The following is a 25,126-nucleotide window of genomic DNA, read 5'->3' on the forward strand; positions in this document are numbered from 1 at the left end:
CTGTCATTTGTATGATTCGTCTGTCATTTGTAGCCAAACTCATTTATGTTAAGATACTTACAATGACATCTATTGCTAAAATTATTGGCTAATTATAAAATCCGGTCTAAGTGCAAAAAATAAAAAATAAATGTTTTATTGTCAAAATATGGACTATGTGCCTAACCTTTGCCAGTAAAAATCAGGCTGTCTAGTAATTAGTGTGGAAGTGGTTTAAAATATTACCAGGTGCTAAGTGCCACCTGTTCTGAAACAAAATCTGGGCTATGTGCCAGTGCTGTTGTTTTTAGTTTGAAGTTCAACTGTGTTCAAGTTGCAGTGATTAGTCCTGTCTGTTGTGTTTACTATTGCGGTTTATGTGATCATCGAAACAAGAAAATGTTGGAAAAGGGGTGAAGGTAGTGTTTCCCAAATAAATAAAAAGCTAAGAGCTGAGGGAAAACCATATGAGAAAAATAAGAAAGTTACTGTACCTCAAAAACAACCTCCACTAAGACTTTTGTGAAGAACTTTGTTCGATTGTTATTTTTTGTGGTGTTTTAAGCTAACCAATGTTTAGATTATATTAGGTTATGTTTGACTTGGTTCCTGGACTATAGTAGACCTACCAACTGTGCAGAGTAGCAAACAAACTGGTTATTCATGGCAGTCACAAATTATTTAATGCCTCTAATTCCATTGTTTGTTTGTTGTACGTTCCATGCCAATGCCATTATCAATGTAGAGACATTGCATTGGAACACATATTAAACATATTCAGTCAGTTCTATGAGCCAGGTTATAATGTTAAGCAAAACTCTTATTTGATGGAAAACATAAGTGTACGCAATGTTAGAAGAAGGTGTCATGGTTCTTATGAAGAACCCAAGGAGAATCACAGACAGGCTAGTGTTTTTTATACAGTTCCTGATGACGAAGGCAGACATTTTCAAGTTTGCAAAAAGCCTTTCTGGAAATACATAAAATTACCAGGCAAAGAGTGGAAACCTTGGTAAAATTAAAAAAGAGTGGTAGTGTTACCTACACTGAACATAGGGGAAACAAAAACAAAGAAAGGAAACATACAGCTGCTGATGTAAAATGCATTGTTGAACACATCAAAAATTTCCCCAAGGACGAAAGCTATTACACAAGGGCTAAAAGCTCCCTTCTATTTTCAAGCCAAGATTTAAATTACAGCAGAATGTATGAGACTTTTGTTATGCTTTATCCAAACACAAACATTAGCTATTTATGCTACAAACAAGTATTGAAGAACTCTTTCCCAAACTGAGATTTCACTGCCCAAGGAAAGATACCTGTAATGCATGTGATCTGCTTAAAAAAAATGTTGAATGACTCAACCAATGAAGCTGTACATCATACTTCACTAGAATTTCATCATAGACAAGCTAAAAGAGCTAGAGAAGAGATGAAGTGTGATCATGTATATTCTACCACTCCTACAAGTGATACATGCTCAGTATCCATACATTTAGACAGGTTTTCTCTTTGCCAACATCGTGACACTGCCAGATGTATTATTTACAACTTTCTTGTTACCATTTGGGATTGCATATGGCAGATAATAATAAAGATTTTATGTTTCTTTGGCACGAGGGCATGAGTGGCAGGGGAGGCAATAAAATAGTGAGCTGCGTGCTAAGAGGGATTAAAAGTAAAATTTCCCAGAAAAAAAGTTAATAGTGTGGTCTGACAACAGCTGTGGCCAAAACAAAAATCCAATGGTATTGTTCCTATGGATATACTTTGTTTTTAATGATTTCTTTGACAAAGTTCACCACAAGTATGTTGTCTCTGTACACTCATACTTAACCTTTGACCGTGACTTTGCTCTAATTGAAAAAAGAAAAAGAATAGAAAAACGTGAAGTTCCTTTGGATCTTGTGAGAGTTTTGTGTAATGCCAATAGCAAAACTACTTTTCTAACCAGTATGATGAATGATGGTGATTTTTATGACTTCTCCAAAGTACCTAAAGAACACCTCATCACAAAAAGTTATAAATTTCCAAGGCCATTTGGCTCAAAGTTTCCAAAACCAACTCAGGAAAAATGTTTACAAAAAAGACAGTCAATGAAGTTGAAATGTGGATGCAAACAAATGTATTCAAAAATGGTGTGGGGATGGAAACCATAAAAGACTTAGATTTACCCCAGCTTGAACTAACAGCCAGACTGAAAACTGAGAAGGAGGAGGACTTAAAAAAGATTATACCTTATCTCTAACAAGAAAACAAACTGTTTTACCAAAATCTGACTGAGTAAACACAGAAGCTGTTTATAGACTGTAACATTGTAGTATCTTGTTTATAAAATAGTGGTAAATTAAAACAAAATGTAACTTTTTGAACTTTGTAAAAGGCATTTATTTTGAAATAAAACTTGTGAGAACACAGTGACATGCTTGATTTTGCCTTTATTCTTTAACTAGTTTGTTTGCTAACACAGCACTTCTGTAGGCGAAACTGACTTTTCATAATAACATAGTTATTATAGAAAAACTGTAAACAGTAGTTTCCAGATTTTTATAATAGTAACATTATTATTATTATCCTCCCCACACCCCTTCATTTACAGATATAAGTGGTGGACTTGCCAGGTTTTTATGTTAGAGAGGTTGGCACATAACCCTGTTCTTGTTGTGTTCCATTAACCATTTTTGATGTTGTTAAATGTTTTACAGTAATTTAACTCTAAAAATGTTTGTAGATTAACTATCTTCATTTGTTCAGGCTATAAAAAAATAAGGATATCAAAAAGGAATGCTTTCTGGACTATTTTTGCAATTTCTGCAAAACAGCAGTTGTGGCACTTACTATGGATTTTATGTTTAGTCAACAATTGTGTTAAATTTGTTTTTGTTCCATGACATATCCCCATAAGTCAATAATATGTTGTTCAAATTTGATGTAATTCTGAGCCGTGGTTCTCTTCCTACAGTGTTCTGAAACTGTAACTGTAAATATCATCACACACACACACACACACACACACACATGAGTTCATTGAAGTTTTGAGATTTGGGATTGTGTCTAGGGAAAAAACAAATCTGCTTCAGATATGATGCATGAAATGAAGGGTTGTTGAAAACTGTACACACTAGTGGTTCCAGGGTGAAAACATCTCCTTAAAACAATTTTTTGTTTACTTTTTGCCAATTTTTTCTTGTATTCATTGCTTACTATGATAATAAAGTTTAATATTGAGATAAATTTATTTATTTATTTGTATTGTTGGGACTCACAGGATTAAAAAGGTTGCCTTTGAAGACAGGAACAAAGACATCAGTTATATGCAGTAAACTGTGAGAAAATCATGGCAGAATGAATTTAGTTTGGAAAGGCACCAGAGAAAATACATCATTTTATTGAGTTATGACAGTAACAGTGACACTTCAACTGTGATAGCAAAAAGGGACATATCAGTATGGTTCATCCGCTGTCATCCCAGAAATAATGCGCAGGTGGATTCAGTTGAGTGTTTGAAGTTTGAAGATTACAGTGGAAAGTAGCTGCATAGCAAAATTATGTCATTGTATGTTTTGATATTTTCATAAGAAGACCATTGTTACTGAGTCTGAATGACATTTATCCCAGGAATTAAGCCTTTAGAAAACAATAAATATCTCTCATTTTTTTAGTATTCAGGGTGTTACAAAAAGGTACGGCCAAACTTTCAGGAAACATTCCTCACACACAACGAAAGGAAATATGTTATGTGGACATGTGTCCTGAAATGCTTACTTTCCATGTTAGAACTCATTTTATTACTTCTCTTCAAATCACATTAATCATGGAATGGAAACACACAGCAACAGAACGTACCAGCATGACTTCAAACACTTTGTTACAGGAAATGTTCAAAATGTCCTCCGTTAGAGAGGATACATGCATCCACCATCCGTCGCATGGAACCCCTGATGCACTGATGCTGCCCTGGAGAATGGCGTATTGTATCACAGCCATCCACAATACGAGCACGAAGAGTCTCTACATTTGGTACCGGGGTTGCGTAGACAAGAGCTTTCAAATGCCCCCATGAATGAAAGTCAAGAGGGTTGAGGTCAGGAGAGCGAGGAGGCCATGGAATTGGTCCGCCTCTACCAATCCATCGGTCACCGAATCTCTTGTTGAGAAGCGTATGAACACTTCGACTGAAATGTGCAGGAGCTCCATCATGCGTGAACCACATGTTGTGTCGTACTTGTAAAGGCACATGTTCTAGCAGCACAGGTAGTATATCCCATATGAAATCATGATAACGTGTTCCATTGAGCATAGGTGGAAGAACATGGGGCCCAATCAAGACATCACCAACAATGCCTGCCCAAACGTTCACAAAAAATCTGTGTTGATGACGTGATTGCACAATTGCATGCGGATTCTCGTCAGCCCACACATGTTGATTGTGAAAATTTACAATTTGATCACATTGGAATGAAGCCTCATCCGTAAAGAGAAAATTGGCACTGAAATGAGGATTGACACATTGTTGGATGAACCAATCGCAGAAGTGTACCCATGGAGGCCAATCAGCTACTGATAGTGCCTGCACACGCTGTACATGGTACGGAAACAACTGGTTCTCCTGTAGCACTCTCCATACAATGACGTGGTCAACGTTACCTTGTACAGCAGCAACTTCTCTGACGCTGACATTAGGGTTATTGTCAACTGCATGAAGAATTGCCTCGTCCATTGCAGGTGTCCTCATCGTTCTAGGTCTTCCCCAGTCACGAGTCATGTTCCGTGCTCCCTAAGAAGCCAATCAATTGCTTCAAATGTCTTCCTGTCAGGACACCTTCATACTGGAAATCTGTCTCAATACAAAAGTACCGCACCACGGCTATTGCCCCCCGTGTTAATCCATACATCAAATGGGCATCTGCCAACTCCGCATTTGTAAACATTGCACTGACTGCAAAACCATGTTCATGATGAACACTAACCTGTTGATGCTACATATTGTGCTCGATGCTAGTAATGTAGAGCAATGAGTCGCATGTCAACACAAGCACTGAAGTCAATATTACCTTCCTTCAATTGGGCCAACTGGCAGTGAATCGAGGAAGTACAGTACATACTAACAAAACTAAAATGAGCTGTAACGTGGAAATTAAGCGTTTCCGGACACATGTCCACATAACATCTTTTCTTTATTTGTGTGTGAGGAATGTTTCCTGAAAGTTTGGCCGTACCTTTTTGTAACACCCTGTAGATGTTGCAACAACGAAGTAGTGATTTTTGTATCAATAGTTTTCAGCCCCCCAATAGATTTAGGTTTATATAAAGTTGACTCACTTTGATTAACACACATTAGTTTTTGGTATATTAGAAATAAGTAGGTTGATCAACAAATGTAATAATGATAGGATACTTATAAGTCTTATGATTTGTGTCTCATAATGAAAATAAATGAATGACAGCTTAGCTCAAAGTGAAAATGGAGCATTGGGCATCACATTTAACTCAAATGATTTTGTGTTACAGTTCTCTAACAGAGTTCTGGTTGGAAGCAGATGAAAATATAATTGTTTTGCTCATTTATTCAGCCAGTGTATAACTGCTAATAATATTTCTTGTATATAGGGTGAATCATCTAAAACTTGCACTGCAGGTGTTGTGGAAATGGAAAGCGCTATTGATGTGCAGTTTTCATAGAATTGATTGGTAGTCAGGGGCTCATGCTGTTTGCCAATAAACAGATTGTAATACCACTTAGAATGTGTGTTTTTTGTGCAAACATACACTTTTTATGTTGGCATGCTTATTGACATTAACTAACTAGAATTATAGTATGTCAGTGGTGTTTGTTACATGAATCTAATATGAAACATTTACAAGATATTATGTTCATACCATTAAAACTGTGTAGTTGCTAGGTATGATGTTGTTATGTTTTCTTACAAAAAATGGCTCTGAGCACTATTGGACTTAACATCTGAGGTCATCAGTCCCCTAGAACTTACAACTACTTAAAACCAACTAACCTAAGGATATCACACACATCCATGCCTGAGGCAGGATTTGAACCTGCGACCGTAGTAGTCGCGTGGTTTCAGACAGTAGCGCCTAGAACCGCTCGGCCACTCCTGCTGGCGTTTGCTTACAGTGTGCTTGTCTGTTCCTTGAAGATATTATGACTTCCAAGTCAGATACTGCATGACAGTCCAAGCAGTAGATCATGAGTGGACAATGGGATTTACCAATGCAGAAAAAGCTGAAATGCTCATATTGTATGGAGAGTGTAGGAAGAATGCAGTTTGTTCTTGTACAGCACAAAACCCCAGTACACATCAACCATCTCCATAAGTATTTATCAATCTCTTCAATCAGTTATGTGAAAGTCGTCCTGTAACTCCTAGATAATGTAACAAAAGGAAACAAGTGATGACAGAAGAGTGGAAAATTAGTGTTCTTACTGCTGTTGCAGTTGATTTACATGTTAGCTCCCATACATTTGTATGAGGAAGTGACATGATTCAGGCAAGTGTCCTATTCATTTTCTGTCAAAATAGGTTCCCTCCCCATCACATGTCATTCCACCAAGAGCTGTACGGAAATGATTGTGAGAATTGTGTTAACTTCTGTACATAGGCATTAAGACAGGAGACTCCAGCTGTATAATGTATCTTGTTTAGTGATGAAGCCACATTTGCCAGTGATGGCCAGTTAAATCACCAAAACATGCACTGTTGGGTTGCTGACAATCCCCACTGGCTTCATCAGATGGAATGCTAGCATCCATGGAGTGCAAGCGTGTGGTGTGGGACAGTTAACCATCAGCTAATAGGCCCATTTCTCACAGACTGAATGCTGAAGGCACACTATCACAGCCTCCTAACAGACCATCTTCCATTGAGGCTAGATTTTGTCTGCAGACTAGGAGGAACCTGTGATACCAACATGATCGCTGCCCAGCCCATAGTGCATAAAGTACTACAGATATTTTTACTAATTGTTTCCATATTATTGGACTGAATGCAGAGAAGCTGTACTATGGCCAGAACATTCCCCAGATTTGATGCCTGTAGACTTTCTCTGTGGGGAAAGCTGAAAGACACTGTATACAAGGACATACTAACTACACTCAGTGGGGGAGTGATGTATTACTGTTGCCTGCTCAGACATCTCCACTGAAATGCTAGCACATGTGCAGCAGTCATTCCATACCACACTGGAAGTGTGTATTGCCACTGCCGGTGGTCATTTTCAACACAACCTGTGATGATCAGTTGTCTCATCACTGATCAGAACCCACAAAATTAGTGTATACAGTTGTGTTGTTCTTTTGTGTGTGCTACCACAGGTATTGTACAAGTGTCAGTGTGGGTACTTTCCAAAATACAATATCTCGCAATTGATTTGCACTATAATCCTGCAGCAAACACCACTGACATTCTAATTAAGCCAACTTTTAGTCTGTTAATGTCAAAAGGCATTGTTACATTTACAAAAGTACATGTTAGCACAAAAAATACACTTTCTAAGTATTATTACAATCTGTTGATTAGCTAATAATACAAGTATATGGCTACCGATCCTTTCAGTGAATACTGCACATCAACAGTACTTTTCATTTGCACAATATCTGCAGTGCATGTTTTAGGTGATTCATCCTGTATATACATAGGTATAACTACAACAATAACTTTATGATGTTATCATAAAGTGATACTTAAAATAAGAAAAAGACAACCACTCAACTATAGCAGACTAATGTGTGATGCATAGACACACATACCAGAAAATAGTGTTCACTAGCTTTCAAGCTCTGGCTCTTTTTCTAGTAAAAGGTACACATTCACACACACAACCAAACAGACTCCCAGATACTCACTGTCATGGCTGTTGTGACATTCACTACAGACATGATCCATAGCTGGATTAATCTGAATTTTTGTATTTTACAGATTACAATGTAAAGTGGCTGCATGGCAGAATTATATTTCGTAAGTGTTGATGTTTTAATAAGAAGACTGTTGCCAGTAACATATAAAGTGGTGTAGTTTCTCAAGAAAAATCTGAACATGATCTTTGCAGCCGGTAACTGGTTTACAGATTTTACAAAATTACAAGTAACATTATTGGGTATGGTGAGTGATTTGACACTAAACAACAACTGCTAAATTAAAATGTAATTGTTAATGCTGTCAATCATGCTTTTGCAGTCAAAATCCATAAGATTTTAATTTTGTGAGATCACTTATCACTGTCATTTATACAAGGGATGATAGAAAAGTAATACACAATAATTTTATTATTAAAAAGTTTAATAGGAAACAAGACAAAAAGAAACACAAATGAGCTCACATCTTTTACCTGCTTTTCTACATAGTAACCAATGTTCTCAATCCATTTCTCCCTTTGTGGTACCATTTTCAGTATGCCCTGTTCATAGAAGTCTGTTTTGTTGGAGTATAGCCATCTGCATACTGCTGATTTCACTTCCACATCTGTTGCAAGATGTTGGCCTGCCAGGATCTATTTTTTTTTATGTTTGTCATGAAGGGCAAAGTGCAACTTAACCAAAGCTTTAATGTAGGCTTTAGCATTCACAGCGGTTCCTTGTCCAGCAAAGTCCACCAATAAAACACCATGCATATCCCAGAACACTGTTACACGCAATTTTCTAGCACAATGAATCACTCTGAATTTTTTTTCGTACTGGGGAATCAGCATGTTTCCATTCCATAGATGCCCGTTTGGTTTCAGGTAGGTAGTGGTATGCTCATGACTGATCACTAGTGATGATTCCTTTCAGAAAATCATACTCTTCTGTGGTGTAATGTGTTAAGTGATCCAAGTTTGTCATCGTTTGCAGGCCCTTGTGCTTGTTTATCATATTCTTAGGCATCTAGCGAGCACTAACCTTAAAAAATTTCAGCACGTCATGAATAATATTGTAAACCACACCATAGGAAATGCTGAACTGCTATGACATTGTTCACAATTACACATGCCAGTCATTCAAAACGGCATCCTCAGTGGCTCCGACATCCTGCGGGTTTCCAGCTCTTACCAGCCACTCAGAGTGCGGTGAATCACTAAGGTTCACACAGCCCTCTTGGAAGAATGCATACCATTTGGAGACATTGCTATGGTCCATACAGTTGTCCCCATACATGCCACACGTGTCTCTGTGAATTTCACCTGGTTTGTGCCTTTTGGCCCATAGACCTAGAACTACACTTTGCATCTTCACAAGTTGATGACAATAATAGGCACAACATGTTTGTTTTGTAGTTCAGGTTTCTCTCACTAGGGCTGCACTTGAAAACAAAACACCTTCTGTAGCACAAATTTTAAACTATGTTGTCACGAAATTTCAGCATTCTAGTTGCAATACTAAGAGGATAAAAAATTATTGTGCGTTACTTCCTGATCCACCAACATAGTTTTCCACTCTCATTTTCAGCCAACAAACATTGCTCCATTTGTTAGAGGGCATTTTCACACTGAGCATTTTGTTAACTCTGATGTAATTTATATTCACATAGTGTGATACAAAGTTGTCAGCACTTATACTAAAGCTGTCATAACATTTACAGTTTACCTAAATTTATTACTCTTTTCTTGGGCTGTGGTAGAATGTAGATGCTCTTCATCTGAAGCATATTATCTTTTGTCATAGTTACTGTTTTAGTGTTTCATTTGTTGAACAATGTTACTAATGGAATTCATCAAATATTTTACTTACAAAAGTTTGTATTTAAATTTGAATTATCTGTATCTTCATTTCTGTTTCCCTGACCTTATATGGAGCAATCATTTCATAATAACATTAGAGATATGTGAGGGATTCTGAATACCTTGGCTAATGTAAGACACTGTCTGAAATTTATAGCTACTTTAGAAAAAGTTTTAATGTTAATTTTATCAGAGTCAAACTGATTCAGTGCAGGAATACAGTTTAGAACCACAACAGACATTTATGCTTCCTATTAAATTTAGCAGAGTGGTATCAGTTGACTTATTGTTAAGAGCTACAACAGATGATAGACTTTAGTCATGAATGAATATTTGAGATGTTCATTAGATCATGTATACACTGCAAAATTTTTCTGACAGATTAAAACTCTGTGGTAATCCAGGACCTGAACACAGAACCTTGCTGTTAATGGGCAATACTCCAACCAAATTGAGCTATCCATGCAAAATTCAAAACCCACCCACACGTCTTCAATTGAACCAGTACCTCTCTCATATTTTCAAAACTTCATAGAAGCTCTCTTGCCTACTCTGCTGAACTCACCCACTTGGATGAAGGGATAACATGCACAAATGGTTTAACTACAGTTTTTGGACCAAATTCAAGTATAAACACAGTTTAAATCTATAAGGAACTTTCACCAAAATAGTGCACACTGAATTGCAGAATGAGAGATTCTTTTGGGAAATTTTTAGATGTCACAAAAACATAATAAATATATTTTAAAAATATTACCAGGTTGCTCACTGCTTTTCTTAATTTCTACCACATCTCCTCAGATATAGTACCTACAGCATTTCAGTAGTGAATTAATAAAATTACTCACCTTGTGCCAGCCAGAAACATCCAGGAAAGTGTCTTTTGGTACTGTATCATTTGATGGAATTGTGAAGTAACCTCTATAAAAATAAGGTTCTGAAGACACCTCTGTTGCTGCATCTAACTGTTGAACAGCTGATATATTACTGAGAGGAAATCCAGTGATATTCCAGTTGGTAAGAAGGTATCCACTTAAAGTGACATTTGACACCAACCCCTGAAATTTAAACAATATTGTTCTGATTACAATGGTTGACATGCTTTTTAGCTAGCTACAATTTTGTTTCATATTTATATCAGTAATTTTATATGTATATGTGTTTTGAAGAAAGCTTTCAGGGGGTATTAATGCATTAATGTTTGTATGACTACTACTAAAGTGGTAAAACATAAAGTAGTGATCAATTCAAAGTTTGTGTTAACTCCCCCTACCCAAAAACCCAAACAACCACACACACACACACACACACACACACATACACACACACACTCTCTCAGGTGCATTCTCTCTGGTGTTTTGGCTGAAATCTGAAATTTCATTTTTGAAATGTATAGCTGGAGTTGGTCCAAACAAATACTGCTCACCACATCTTTCATGCAATTCCCAGTGTAATGGAAAGCTCCTGTTTGTCTCATTTTACAAACAAAATGACTTTTAAAGCTGACTTTACATGCCTTTTCTATAGAACAGGGCCAAAGTAATCTAGTACAATATTTATTTTGTTGATATATATTAACATGGACAATAAAACAGTAAGAGCAGCCAGTACACAAACAGTGACTGAGTAGCACTCTTGCATGGCAGCTGCAGACAGTGTGGGGCAGGATGGCATAAAAGTTGCTGTTGGAGTACCTGTTATTCTTCATGTTTTACAGTCCCTGTTAACAGACATTGATAAAATTAATATCATACTAGACTTATATGGGAGTACGCTATTAAATGGGCACATAAAACTCCACTTTAAACCTAATTTTGTTTGTAATGAGAAATGAAACTGACACTTTCTGTTTAAACTGGCCATCACATGAAACATATCATGATCAGTATTTGTTTGGGCAAACTCTATCTACAAATTACAAAAACAACATTGTTACTGCTAGATGGCTCTCCATCCTAGATAAAATGCTCACCCTCCCTAAAAAGAAACCCTTGAGGAAGATTACTGGCATGGTTGCACCAATAATCACACCCATTTAGCAATAGTTCATTTATTAACATTAACACATACAAGGATCACAAAGAACTGAACTGAACATGGCAGAACACCCAAAGATAATGCTTAGAGTCCAAAGATGAATGCATATCGATGTTGGTGTCAATTGCATCGGTGCCACACCCTCAATTCAATCAGAAATGACATTTGATACCCCACATTATCATATTTTTGTTAGTAAGTGTTGATATGATATGAAGTAAAATGGTTTTTAGGAGTTAAGAAATCCTGCATGTTCCTGATTATGTTGATTTCACAGCTTTCAGGGTGCCACATGAGAAAAGTGTGAGTTGGTTTTACATGACCGATGTTCTCAGTGAACATGCTGGTTAGTGTGGAGCAGGTCATTCTTTTCGAAATACCTCATTTTGTTTGAGCTCTATATATGTTCTAATATTCTACTACTGATGGATATCAGTAATATTGGATAGTAGTTTTCTGGATCATTTCTACTGCCCTCATTGTAGACATGTGTGAACTGTGGTTTCTTCAATCTACAGGGCACTGTTTTTTGTTCAAGTGATCTACATCAAGGAAGAATGTAGTACCTTGGTACACTTTTTGGAATTCTGCCTGTAGATAACTCTGTAATAGAAGTTTAACACATTTTTTTCCATTTTTAAGTGTGACATTCACTTTTTATGTGTTGTAGTTCTTCCTCAAATTAAAAAAAAAAATTAACGCTTTTACCAAATGTGAAAACATAGTCCAATGTACAACATAGTCACATACCTAGGAACAAATATTCAATTGAAATTGAAAAGCATTGCAACTGAGAAAATCTTGTCAACACTGCAGTTAATAATCTATCTCTACTGCATATCAGTTATCAGCAAGTGAACTTGAATTAAGCAGAAATATGATGAAAAAAAAGTTACAAGTTAAATTCATTTTGAAAGAGAAGCGGTTTGAAACTGACACAAATTTGCATTTTCCAGACAGGTAAAGTAGTTAAGACATTAAAGAAACTCAGTTCATATGCAATTATCACATGTATCATGGTAAACACCAAAAAAATAATGTTCCTAAATTTCTGTTTAAAAGGTGATGCATGCAGCCCAAGTCTGACAATAAACTTCAACAAAATTTCATCTTCTATGAAAACAAAGTTTTTAGGTTAATGGCTTCAAAATAACTTCAAATGTCATAAACATATAAACTAAATAAATAGAACACTAAATAAAATATGTTACAGCCTACAATTACTCTCTGTTAAAGCAAGTTTTAGCACTGTCCGAATTGCCTACTTTGCTCGATTCCATAGCTTCCTACTGTACATAATTATATTCTGGTGAAATACACCACCTAGTTCCCTCATTTTCCTGATCCAGAAAAGAACTGTAAGTGCAATGCAACATGCTCAACACACAGATTCTATCAAACCTCACTTTCAAAAGTCATCAACCCTCTCACTTCCCTGTATGTACACACTAGAAATTTATAGGTGTGTTAGAAAGTATTTAAAAGACATTAATGTAAATTTTAATAGCCTATGATATGAGACAAAATGAAAAGTGCTATGTCTGGTCAAAAAGCCTACAAAACTTCCATAGTAAAAAGTAGTATACAAATTTACAATAGTTTTCCACATAAGGTAAAAATCATATCATCATTCACACTCTTTTGTAAAAACCCTAAGGACATTCTTATTAGATCATTGCTTCTATTCAGTAGCAGAATTTTTAGAACATTTGAGATATAAGAGACACGAAACAAGACAGTGCAGCTACTGCTAGCAGTGCAAGCTTCTTTGTGCATAAAGCTAAAATTTGGTATCTGCTGAAATGATACCACATTTTTACTGAGTTGTGTTGTGTTACTGTTTCATTTTGTGTTTTTTCTGTGTCCCACAATCTGGAAACACTTATTGGATGAATAACTAACTAAAAGACTTTCTTCTGTTTCTAGGTACAAGATGGTGCATGACTGAAAAGGCATGGCTGAACTGTCCACTTGTTACAAAAATAGTTCTAAAAGTATATAGTATTTTACTCACCATAAAGTTCTGTACTGGAAGAATTAAGAATATGTTCTAAGTAGCTTTAATATACACTGAAGCACCAAAAAATTGGGACAGGCATGCTTATTCAGGTACAGAGATATGTAAACAAGCAGAATATGGCACTGTGATTGGCAACACCTATATTACATAACAAGGGTCTGACACAGTTGTTGGATTAGTTACTGCTGTAACATTGGCAGATTATCAAGATTTAAGTTAGTTTGAACATAATGGGACACAGCATCTCCAAAGTAGTGATGAAGTGGGGATTTTCCGATAAGACCACTTCACAAGTGTACTGTGAATATCAGGAATGTGGTAAAACATCAAATCTCTAATGTCGCTGCAGCTGGAAAAATATCCTGCAAGAATCAGACCATAGATGACTGAAGAGAATCATTCAGTATGACAGATGTGCAACCCTTCCACAAACTGCTGCAGATTTCAATGCTGGGCATCAACAAGTATCAGCGAGTGCTGAACCATTCAATGAAACATCATTGATATGTGCTTTTGGAGCTGAAGATCCACTTTTGCACCCTTGATGACTGCATGTCACAAAACTTTACACCTCACCTGGGCCCGTAAACACTGACATTGGACTGTTGATGGTTGGAAACATGTTGTCTGGTCAGACGAGTCTAATTTCAAATTGTACCAAGTGGATGGACATGTACAAGTATGGAGACAACCTCATTAATCCATGGACCCTGCATGTCAGCAGGGGACTGTTCAAGCTGGTGGAAGCTCTGTAATGGTGTGGAGTGAGTGCAGTTGGAGTGATATGGGACACCTGATACATCTAGATACGACTCTGACAGGTGACATGTAAGTAAGCATTCTGTCTGATCACCTGCATCCATTCATGTCCATTATACATTGCAATGGACTTGGGCAATTCCAGCAGGGCAATTCGACACCCCACATGTTCAAAATTGCTACAGAGTGGCTCCAGGAACACTCTTCTGAGTTTAAACACTTCTGATGGCCACCAAACTCCCCAGACATGAAAATTATTTAGCATATCTGGTGTACCTTGCAACATGCCATTCAGAAGAGATCTCCAGCCCCTCATACTCTTATGGATTTATGAACAGCCCTGCAGGATTCATGGTGTCAATTCCCTACAGCACTACTTCAGACATTAGTTGAGTCCGTGCCATGTTGTGTTGCGAAACTTTTGCGTACTCTCAGGGGCCCTACACAATATTATGTGGGTGTAGCGGTTTCTTCGGCTCTTCAGTGTATTATACAGCACTTAAATGTGTAGAATGTAAAATATTTACAAATGCTATGCAAAATACAACAAAAACTGTAGAAAATGGCAGAAACTGCTTATGGTGATCTCTAGTGCAAATTCCTTAATGAGATGCCAAACTCAGTCACTAGACTGATGTACCAACTAAGAACCGTAGTGAGTTCCTAGGTAGGGGGAGTTGTATTTGGAGGATGCTGTATCTAGGTACATATGGCAACCCCTGGTCAATGTTTCAATCTAGTGACTGATTTTTGAACCACATGAAGGAATGCACACTGGAACTACTGGCTTTGTTGTTGTTTGTGAGACATATTTAAGTGCTGGATAATATATTAAAACTATTTGCAGGATATTGTTAATTCATCAGTTACAGAATTTATGGTGAGTAAAATTATGTATATTTTAAAAACTAGTTACATAATGTGTGGACAACACATACCTTGTCAGTCAAGTACCATCTTGTACTTTGAATGGAAATAGGTCTTTTTATAATAGCTTAACAATTTTCCCTCTCTTTATAATGGACATTTGTGTTAGTTGCCAATAGCTTGTATTTCAAAATGTTTTTAACTTGTAACTAGTTTTTAATAATACTTCCTCTTAATCTGATTTCACTTACTAATTATCAGTATGTATTGGAGTAATAATAAAAATCATAGACTGTTAAATACATTACTGACATGACTTTTATATTAGAATATAATATTTGTTCCTAGGTAGAGAGCTATGTTGTAGGGGAAGGTCAGGTAAGTTGATGAGGAGTCTGAGATGATGAATTCTGAATTTCCCTGATAACTCTATAGAAGGTGCTATGTGCCCTATGGTGTTGTTTCCTTACGGGATTCTGCAGGTGTGTCTGTTGAATGAGACTCGCTTGGTTATTTTGTTTTGTTGGGAACAGAAGCTTGTGTGGACTCTGTTTTTGTAACAATTTTCCCTATGATTTGAATAAGTTACATGTAAGTAATAATTTTATAATAATGAATATTAGCTGATTCTTCTTACACCTTATAAATTTACTGATGTGTTAACAACAGTTTAATGAAATTATTCTCTAAGAATTTATACATGTTTAAGTCTGTATACAAAATGTCTGCTGCAGTTAAGATGATGAATTATGCAGAGGCTAATATGGTGAATTTGTCTTCTTACTCACCTCTCTCTGTTGCTTTGCTTCTAATTCCTTTATTATGTATAGTCCTGTTATTTTGATTACAAAGCTATGTAATAAACATGAGGAAGCATATATAAGGAGGACAGAAATGGAGCAAGAAATAAATGAAAGAGGCAATGCAGCTTGTAAGAAGCAGAAACCCTGTTAATGCTGCCACTAGGAATTTCAGTCTACCTGAAGCTACTTTAGGTCGTTATGTATAAAAACATACTGATGAAGTAAGATCTGCTTTTATTTATATTTAAATATATTTGAAAATCTCGTTTCAGATTAATATTTCATCTATTTATTTTTCATTGCAAGTACAATTACAATAAAGTCTTTGTCATTTAATTTTTCAAAACTCTCGCTGTTGACCTAATAATACACACTGCTTATGTCATTTCAGGCTTTGCCACAAAATGCAGACAGGCTTAGATATACATTTAATTATGACCAGTTACAAGAATTTGAGCAATATATCATTGATTTGGAGAGAAGAGATTTTGGACTGATGAGTGATTTGTCTATGATTATGCTGAATTTAAGAACATAGAGCACAGTTTTAGCTAAGCTAGAAAGATGGCTGGGAGAGATTTTATTCAAAATGGTTCAAGTTTTCTTTTCATAAACCAGAACATATGTTGACAATGAGATTGCCTTCATTTAATAAGGTGAATGTAGAGGGATTCTTTGAAGTATACAGAGAAATAAGAACAAAATACTAATTTGACACCCACCAGATTTTTAATGTTGATGAAACAGGGTGTTCAGTAGTTCTCACAAAGGTACCATCAGTATTGAGCCCTATTCGCAAAAGAAAGGCAATTGAGGTTTCCTCTGCTGAGAAGGGAACAAATTTCAGCATTGGTTTCCATGTTAGCGGCACAGGTCAGTTCGTACCTCCATTTTTTAGTTGCGCTATATGATCAAAAGTATCTGGACAAACCCAAAAACATACATTTTTCATATTAGGTGCATTGTGCTGCCACCTACTGCCAGGTACTCCATATCAGCAACCTCAGTAGTCATTAGACATTGTGAGAGAGAAGAATGTTGCACTCCGCAAAACTCACGGACTTTGAACATGCTCAGGTAATTGGGTGTCACTTGTGTCATATGTCTGTACATGAGATTTCCACACTCCAAAACATCCCTAGGTTCACTGTTTCCAATGTGATAGTGAAGTGGAAACATGAAGGGACATAAACAGCATAAGAGCGTACAGGCCGACCTCGTCTGTTGACAAACAGAGACCGCTGACAGTTGAAGAGGGTCATAATGTGTAATAGGCAGACATCTATCCAGACAATAACACAGGAAATCCAAACTGCATCACGATCCACTGCAAGTACTATGACAGTTAGGAGGAAGCTGCTCATAAGCCACACATCACATGGGTAAATGCCAAACAATGCCTCACTTGGTGAAAGGATCGTAAACATTGCATGATTGAACAGTGGAAAAATGTTTTGTGGAATGACAAATCACAGTATACAAGGTGGCAATCTGATGGCAGGGTGTGGGTATGGTGAATGCCCGGTGAATGCCACCTGCCAGCATGTGTAGTGCCAACAGTAAAATTAAGAAGCAGTGGTGTTATGGTGTGGTCATGTTTTTCATGGAGAGGGCTTGCATTCCTTCTTGTTTTCCATGGCACTATCACAATACAGGCCTACATTGATGTTTTAAGCACCTTCATGCTTCCCACTGTTGAAGAGCAATTCAGGGATGGCAACTGCGTCTTTCAATATGATCGAGCACCTCTTCATAATACACAGCCCGCGGTGGAGCGGTTACATGACAGTAACATCCCTGTAATGGACTGGCCTGTACAGAGTCCTGACCTGAATCCTATAGAACGCCTTTGGGATGTTTTGGAATGCCAACTTTGTGCCAGGCCTCACCGACTGACATTGATACCTCTCCTCAGTGCAGCACTCTGTGAAGAATGGGCTGCCATTCCCCAAGAAACCTTTCAGGACCTGATTGAACATATGCCTGCGAGAGTGGAACCTATCATCAAGGCTAAGGGTGGGCCTACACCATAATGATTTTCAGCATTACAGATGGAGGGTGCCACCAACTTGTAAGTCATTTTCAGCCAGGTGTTGGGATACTTTTGATCACATAGTGTATCAGAGTGTTAGAAGGCAGCCAGCATATCTGGATGGTGCACCTCCAGAATCTGTTTAAGATGGCCTTGAATCTGGCTATATGGGCGCTGAGAGCTTTGTAAAATGGCTGGAGTATTTCATTACATAAGTAAGACCATTAGAAAGAAATTGAATCCTTTTGTTTATAAATAATCACAATACACACCTCAGTTTGGAAGATGTTACTCTCTGCAGAGATACTTTCATAACTCTTCCAGGTTTCCTACCTCACACAAGCCACAGAACTGCAACCATTGGATGTGTCATTTTACGGACCTCTGAAGACTGCCTATAGCAAAGCTTGTACTGAGTATCTTGCTAATCATCCAGGCTAATGGATAACAATACAAGTGTTTGCAAGACTGTTCAGAAGTGCCTTTAGCAAAGCTGTATCTTTATATAATGCAATCAAGGGCTTTATAGACACAGGAATGGAGTCATTAAATTCACAGATATTTAGTGATGAAAACTTAGCACCATCCCTAACAATGGATAGTGTCATCAATAATATTCCACTTAAAGAGATGCTCTACCTGGGATATCAGCAAACCCAAATGCAGAATTTGATGCAGTAATACGGCCTTCATCTAAGTCTACAGCTACCTCTCTATTACCTCTGCTACCCCAAGCACGACCTCTATCAGGGCCTTCGTTTAATCCTACACCTACTTCTATTCCATCTCCATTACCCCATGGATAACTTGCTTCCGTATTGGTGCCCTCACTTACTTTTACCTCCACATCTACCTCAGCTCTACTTCCTTCACCTCAAGCTGCACTTGAATGAAGTTGAAGAAAATGAAGAAATAAGTGTCATTTCCACACAAAATTAGCACACTCATGAAAATTGAAGAGACAAAGAAAAGTGGACAGTGAGAAGAAGAAACAATGAAGAAAAATAAAGAGAGATTTAAAAAGAAAAAAGAAAAAAACTTTAGGAAAAAAAACAAAGGTCCTAAATGTAAACATCCACTCTGGAGGTTTTGAAATGAAACAAAGAAAGAATCCTAGAATAGACTTGTGCAACATAAATTCGAACTCATCCATCAAAACTGAGTACACTGACAATGATTCTGATTGTATCAATGAAAGGGACTGTATCCTTCTGGTGAGGTTGGAAAGACAGAAATGTGGTATCAATGTCCCCAATGCTGAGAGTGGGCTCATGCTCAGCATACAGGCTTAAATTACAGGGAAGCAAAGGAGAAGTTTTTTGTTTGTGACTATTCAATAAAATGTCTTTGTTTTGTAAATAAAATACTCATTCCATCATCTTACCCATACCCCAAAGTCGTCTTACCCATTCTGTTGGGTATCTGATGAATGGTAATACCACTAACAAAAATTGGTCTACCTAAAATATCTACAGTTTTGGGAAATGTTTAAAAGCTTGAATTTAAATGGGATACATGAGGTAATAATTTTTCCATAAATAAACTATTTGACTTCAAAGTGAAGACCAGAAAAATCATAATGTACCTCAATGTCATCAACTTATCTGACTTTCCCCTATACTACAAAAGTTTTTTACATTTTGAAAAACCTTACTTCTGCAGAGCAGTTTTTGTAATTTCGGAAAAATACTGCAGCACACATAAAGTGAATGCTATGATTTAAAAATGGAACAAGAAAATATATTAAACTTCTGTTTCAGGGATGGCTCAAGGCAAAAGACTGAAAAATGTTCCAAGATACAACACTTCACCTATGCTATCCTCTAGGTATTAGGTTGGTGCATAAGTTAATAGCAATTTTGTTTTGCATGTTGATATTCCACATGGCATGATGTTAATACTGATTGCCACTTTTTATTTGTAGTTCATGTGCTACTTGAGTTCACATGTTGTCATTTTGTCATTTGGAGATTGGTAAGTGGAGCTGTGGCTGCCAGAAAATGGAGTGCTGAGTGGTGAAATCAGAACATTTCTGACATTCTTCTGTGTGAGCTCAATAGAAGGGTGACAACAGCAGTGGCAACCAGAAACATTTGCACCATGTATGTGGATAAAGCCACTGGACAGAACACATCAAGAAAGGGGGTTTTCTCATTTTAAGGAAGATCATTCTAACATCAGTGACTACACATCCAGGAAGATGTTCAGGGTTTGATGAAGATTGTTTAAACACATTAAACCACAGTGATTTATGTTAGCATATTCAAGAACTGGAAAATGAGATGAACTGTGATCATTGCACCATCATGTGATATTTGCAAGCAATGGGGAAGGATAAAAAATTAGATGTGTAGACACCACATGCTCTATGTCAAAATCACAAAAATCTGTTAGGGGGCCGTATGTGCATCTTTGCTTGTTTTTCATCAATTGGCTGTTGAAAAACACTGTCATGAAAAACACTGACCATTCCTATCTTGTATCATTACTGGTGTTGAGAAATGGTGTCTTTATATTAACACAAGGAAAAGACAGGAATGGTTTAGGCTAAACAAAGCAAACACTTTCTCTACAATGACCCACATCCACAGAAGATAACTATATGTTTCTCGAGGAACAAGGATGGTGTGGTGTTCTTCAAATTGCTTCCCCAAGGTGCAGCCATCACTGCTGACATTTATTGTGAACAACCGAGGTATCTTGCAGGCACAATCCAAAAACAGTGACCAGGAAGACTGCATGAAGTGATCCTACTCCATGCTGATGCCCACCCATATTCTGCTAGACTGAAAAAAACACTATACAGGAGTTGGGTTGGGAAGTCATTCTGCACCCAGCTTATTCACCCAATCCTGCACCCTCAGATTTTCACCATTTATGTTCTCTAACAAACAGCCTTCAGAGGACTACCTTTCTGGATAGAAATGCACTCTAAACATTGCTCAGTGATTTCTTTGTATCAAAACCATGTGATTTCTAGAGTCATGGACTCAAAAAGTTACCCGAGCATTGGCAGACTGTTGTACATAGTGAATGAAAATATAGTATTGATGTTATGTGTATCTGTTGTGCTTGTTAAACTTATGAAAAAATGCTATGAACTTACGCACCAACTCAATACAACACTCTCCCCTGAATTATACATAAAAGAGAGGCTAAATCAGCCACTAATTATATATAGATTTAGTTAGTGATTCCAGCATGCCCTGGAGGTTAGCTCTAGTTAGTGCTATTCAATACTCATTTTTTATCAGACCATAAAGGTATTTGGTTAAAATTGATAACAAAAGAGCCAGCATCTGTCTCCAATAAAATTAAGTACATTAGGCTTTTGAATGAAGAGAACATTGATAACTACAGAACACAAATAAAGATGACAAATTGGAATTACACTCTGCTGGAAAGTAATCATATTGAAAAAGTGTTTACATTATTCATTAGTGCATTGTCAGATACATTTAAAACTTGCTGCCCTAAAGTCATGAGAAAAAATAAGGGAACTATGAGGAAACATGGTCTCACATCAGTGCATAACTGGTTCACACCCGACCTACAAAGGTTCAGAACTCTGTTAATGATTTCGTATGACAAATCAAAAAATAGTGAAGCCAAAAAAGCAAACTACATAAGTTTGAGGAACAAAAACAAGGCAGAAATTAGGTTAAGCAAGTGCAAGGCAAATGATGATTATACTAATAAGTCCCAAAATAAATGCAAAGCAGCCTGGACTGTTATCAAGACTCATCTGGGTAGAAATAAAGATGTTAACAAAAATAATTCATGTGATGCTTGTATCACACCAGATGATTTCAACACTTTCTTCATTAAATGCTGCCAGTACGAATAACAGTGCTGCAAATGAACATATCCATACATATAACTACAGAACACAAATAAAGATGACAAATTGGAATTACACTCTGCTGGAAAGTAATCATATTGAAAAAGTGTTTACATTATTCATTAGTGCATTGTCAGATACATTTAAAACTTGCTGCCCTAAAGTCATGAGAAAAAATAAGGGAACTATGAGGAAACATGGTCTCACATCAGTGCATAACTGGTTCACACCTGACCTACAAAGGTTCAGAACTCTGTTAATGATTTCCTATGACAAATCAAAAAATAGTGAAGCCAAAAAAGCAAACTACATAAGTTTGAGGAACAAAAACAAGGCAGGAATTAGGTTAAGCAAGTGCAAGGCAAATGATGATTATATTAATAAGTCCCAAAATAAATGCAAAGCAGCCTGGACTGTTATCAAGACTCATCTGGGTGGAAATAAAGATGTTAACAAAAATAATTCATGTGATGCTTGTATCACACCAGATGATTTCAACACTTTCTTCATTAATGCTGCCAGTATGAATAACAGTGCTGCAAATGAACATATCCATAAATGTGACAACAACCATATCTCAAATAATAGAAATTCATTTCTACAAAATTTTGAGGATATGGTTCCTGTGTTTAAATGGAAAGAAGTAAAAGTAACATATATTAAAACTGCAATAGCAAAATTAAGTTACTCAAAATCAGAAGACATTTATGGTCTCTCCAATTTTGTAATAAAAAAAATAGCAGATGTAATAGCACATCCACTCTGTTCTCTTATGAACTGGATGTTTGTCAGTGGCTGTTTCCCTTCATCCTTAAAAATGGCAGTTATTACTCCACTGCACAAGAAAGGTGGCAAGTCCTGTCCTAATAATTACCGTCCAATCTCCCTTGTACCCATCATATCAAAAGTAGTGGAATATTGCATACAGCTCCAAACCAGTCAACATCTGTCTGTGAATAATATTCTTAGTGACCCTCAGTATGGCTTCAGGTCCAGCCTGTCAACAGCAAAAGCAGTTGAAGATGTAGTTTCATATATATTGTCATCATTCAAATCAGGATTATCAGTTAATGCCACTCTTGTGGACCTCAGCAAGGCATTTGACTGTATCAGTCACAGGATACTACTAGAAAAACTGCACTGCTATGGTATTAGAAGCTCAGAACTATCTCTGATCAGATCATATCTGAGTGACAGAAAACAAATTGTGCATTTTAAAAATATGAGGTCAAATGTCTTGGATATCATGCAGGGTGTACCACAAGGCTCTCTGTTTGGACCTTTACTTTTTATAATATATGTAAATGACTTGCCCAGCACCATGTTATGTAAATCCACACTCTATGCAGATGATACAACTTTTGTTACAGCAGGGAAAGACTTAGGAAAATTAAACGAGGAAAGTGAGGCTCATCTCAGAGCAGCCATCAAGTGGTTCCAACTCAATGGCTTGCATATAAATCATGATAAAAATGTAAATATTCTCTTTAACTTGTGTGTTAAGAGTGATAAGATTGATTGTGTCTCAGGTAAACTACTTGGGATCCATCTTGACTCAAAATTAACGTGGAAGAGTCATACCGATTATATTTGTACTAAGTTAGCACATGTCACATATTTGTTAGGTAAACTAAGGTCATGTGTTAGTGGTAAGTTATTACTCAATGCATACTATGCCTTTTTCCACACCCATTTAACATATGCCACTTTGTTGTGGGGAAACTCACCCGGAGCAAAACAAGTTTTCATTTGGCAAAAGCAGGCAGTCAGATGCTTCCATGGAGTCAGAAATAACGAGTCTTGTAGACTATATTTCAAAAATCTAAAAATACTAACAGTTGCAGCCCTCTTTATACTAAGTTGTCTGATATACACGAAAGAACACCAACACAGTCACAAACTACGACGATGTATCCATCACCAAGACACATGTATAAAACAGCAAACTGACATCCCAGTTGCTAGACTAAAGAAAACTCAAGATAGTTACAGGTACATGGGAGTAAAACTATTTAACATGTTGCCAATAGAGGCACATAATGTGTCACTGAATGAGTTTAAAAGTGTCACAAAGAAATGGCTTAGAGAAAAAACTTTTTATGCAATAGAAGAGTTTATAATGTGCACTAAAGATGATCTTAAGTACCGGTACTAATATATTTTCACTTAGATTAAACTTATACATGTAAATATAATGCAAATACCTTGTGCAGCATCAAGGAAAAATTTTGTATCTTATTAGACAATAATGATCTACAGTATATTACACCATTTCTGTTAGTTATGTAAACTGTATATGTACACAAATGACGACATCAATTGCATTTTTAATGCCTAGAGATGGATAATAAAATAAAAAAATAAAAAAAAAGTGATTTCAGCTGTTTGTCTATGTCACAAGCACACATATCTACATCATTCGTCTCAGCAGTGGTGCAAGAATTAAAGCAGGACACTACTCATGGGTTTTGATTTGTAAAGTAACATACGAAAGTAGAGTTCTGTGTTTCTACTTTTGATTTGCTTCTTTCAATTTCAGTTTCTGTATTATACACAAATGTCTGGACACTAAGTTTGATCAAACTCTATATACGATCAGAGTTTATATAAGTTTTGTGAGTGGGCTTTTGTTAAGATTATGCCACAGCAATAATTGAAAGCTTCATGCACACTGTTTTGGCCACCAAATGCATTTCCTTTAGCATCTCTATATCTATACTTCAGTGACATCTGGCTATCATGTGATAATGTGCTAACACACTCTGTAAATATTGCACTAAAATGATATTGTTTCTTTTTGTATGTGAGCTGGGAATCACACTAAAATTGCACCATTTTTCTTTGTATTCAATATAGAAATTGCACTAAAATTACACCATTTCTCTTCGAATGCATGCTGATACACAAATAAAATGGGTGAAAGCATGCTTTTCTGTGCATGATAATCAGTTTCGTATCCCTCCAAGTATGCATCACAATGGAGACAGACAAGTTGACATGGGTAGTGCAGCAGATAGTGTGGAAACCTACCATGGAGGGCACAAGCAATGTGTAGTATGGGCAGAGCTGCTGGCAGA

The 25,126-nt window shown here is 36.7% G+C and overlaps 1 protein-coding gene across 1 annotated transcript in view; it reads right to left on the minus strand.

Annotated features, from left to right (window-relative positions):
- LOC126248435 (beta-galactosidase-like) overlaps nucleotides 1-25,126 on the minus strand; it is a 287,520-nt gene that overhangs the window by 21,465 nt on the left and 240,929 nt on the right. Inside the window, exon 11 of the mRNA XM_049949413.1 lies at nucleotides 10,539-10,748. Within this exon, the coding sequence (XP_049805370.1) occupies nucleotides 10,539-10,748 (210 nt within the window). The remainder of the gene's footprint in view (nucleotides 1-10,538; nucleotides 10,749-25,126) is intronic.

The sequence above is a fragment of the Schistocerca nitens genome, chromosome 3 (assembly GCF_023898315.1).
Source record: "Schistocerca nitens isolate TAMUIC-IGC-003100 chromosome 3, iqSchNite1.1, whole genome shotgun sequence".
Taxonomy (NCBI): Eukaryota; Metazoa; Arthropoda; class Insecta; order Orthoptera; family Acrididae; genus Schistocerca; species Schistocerca nitens.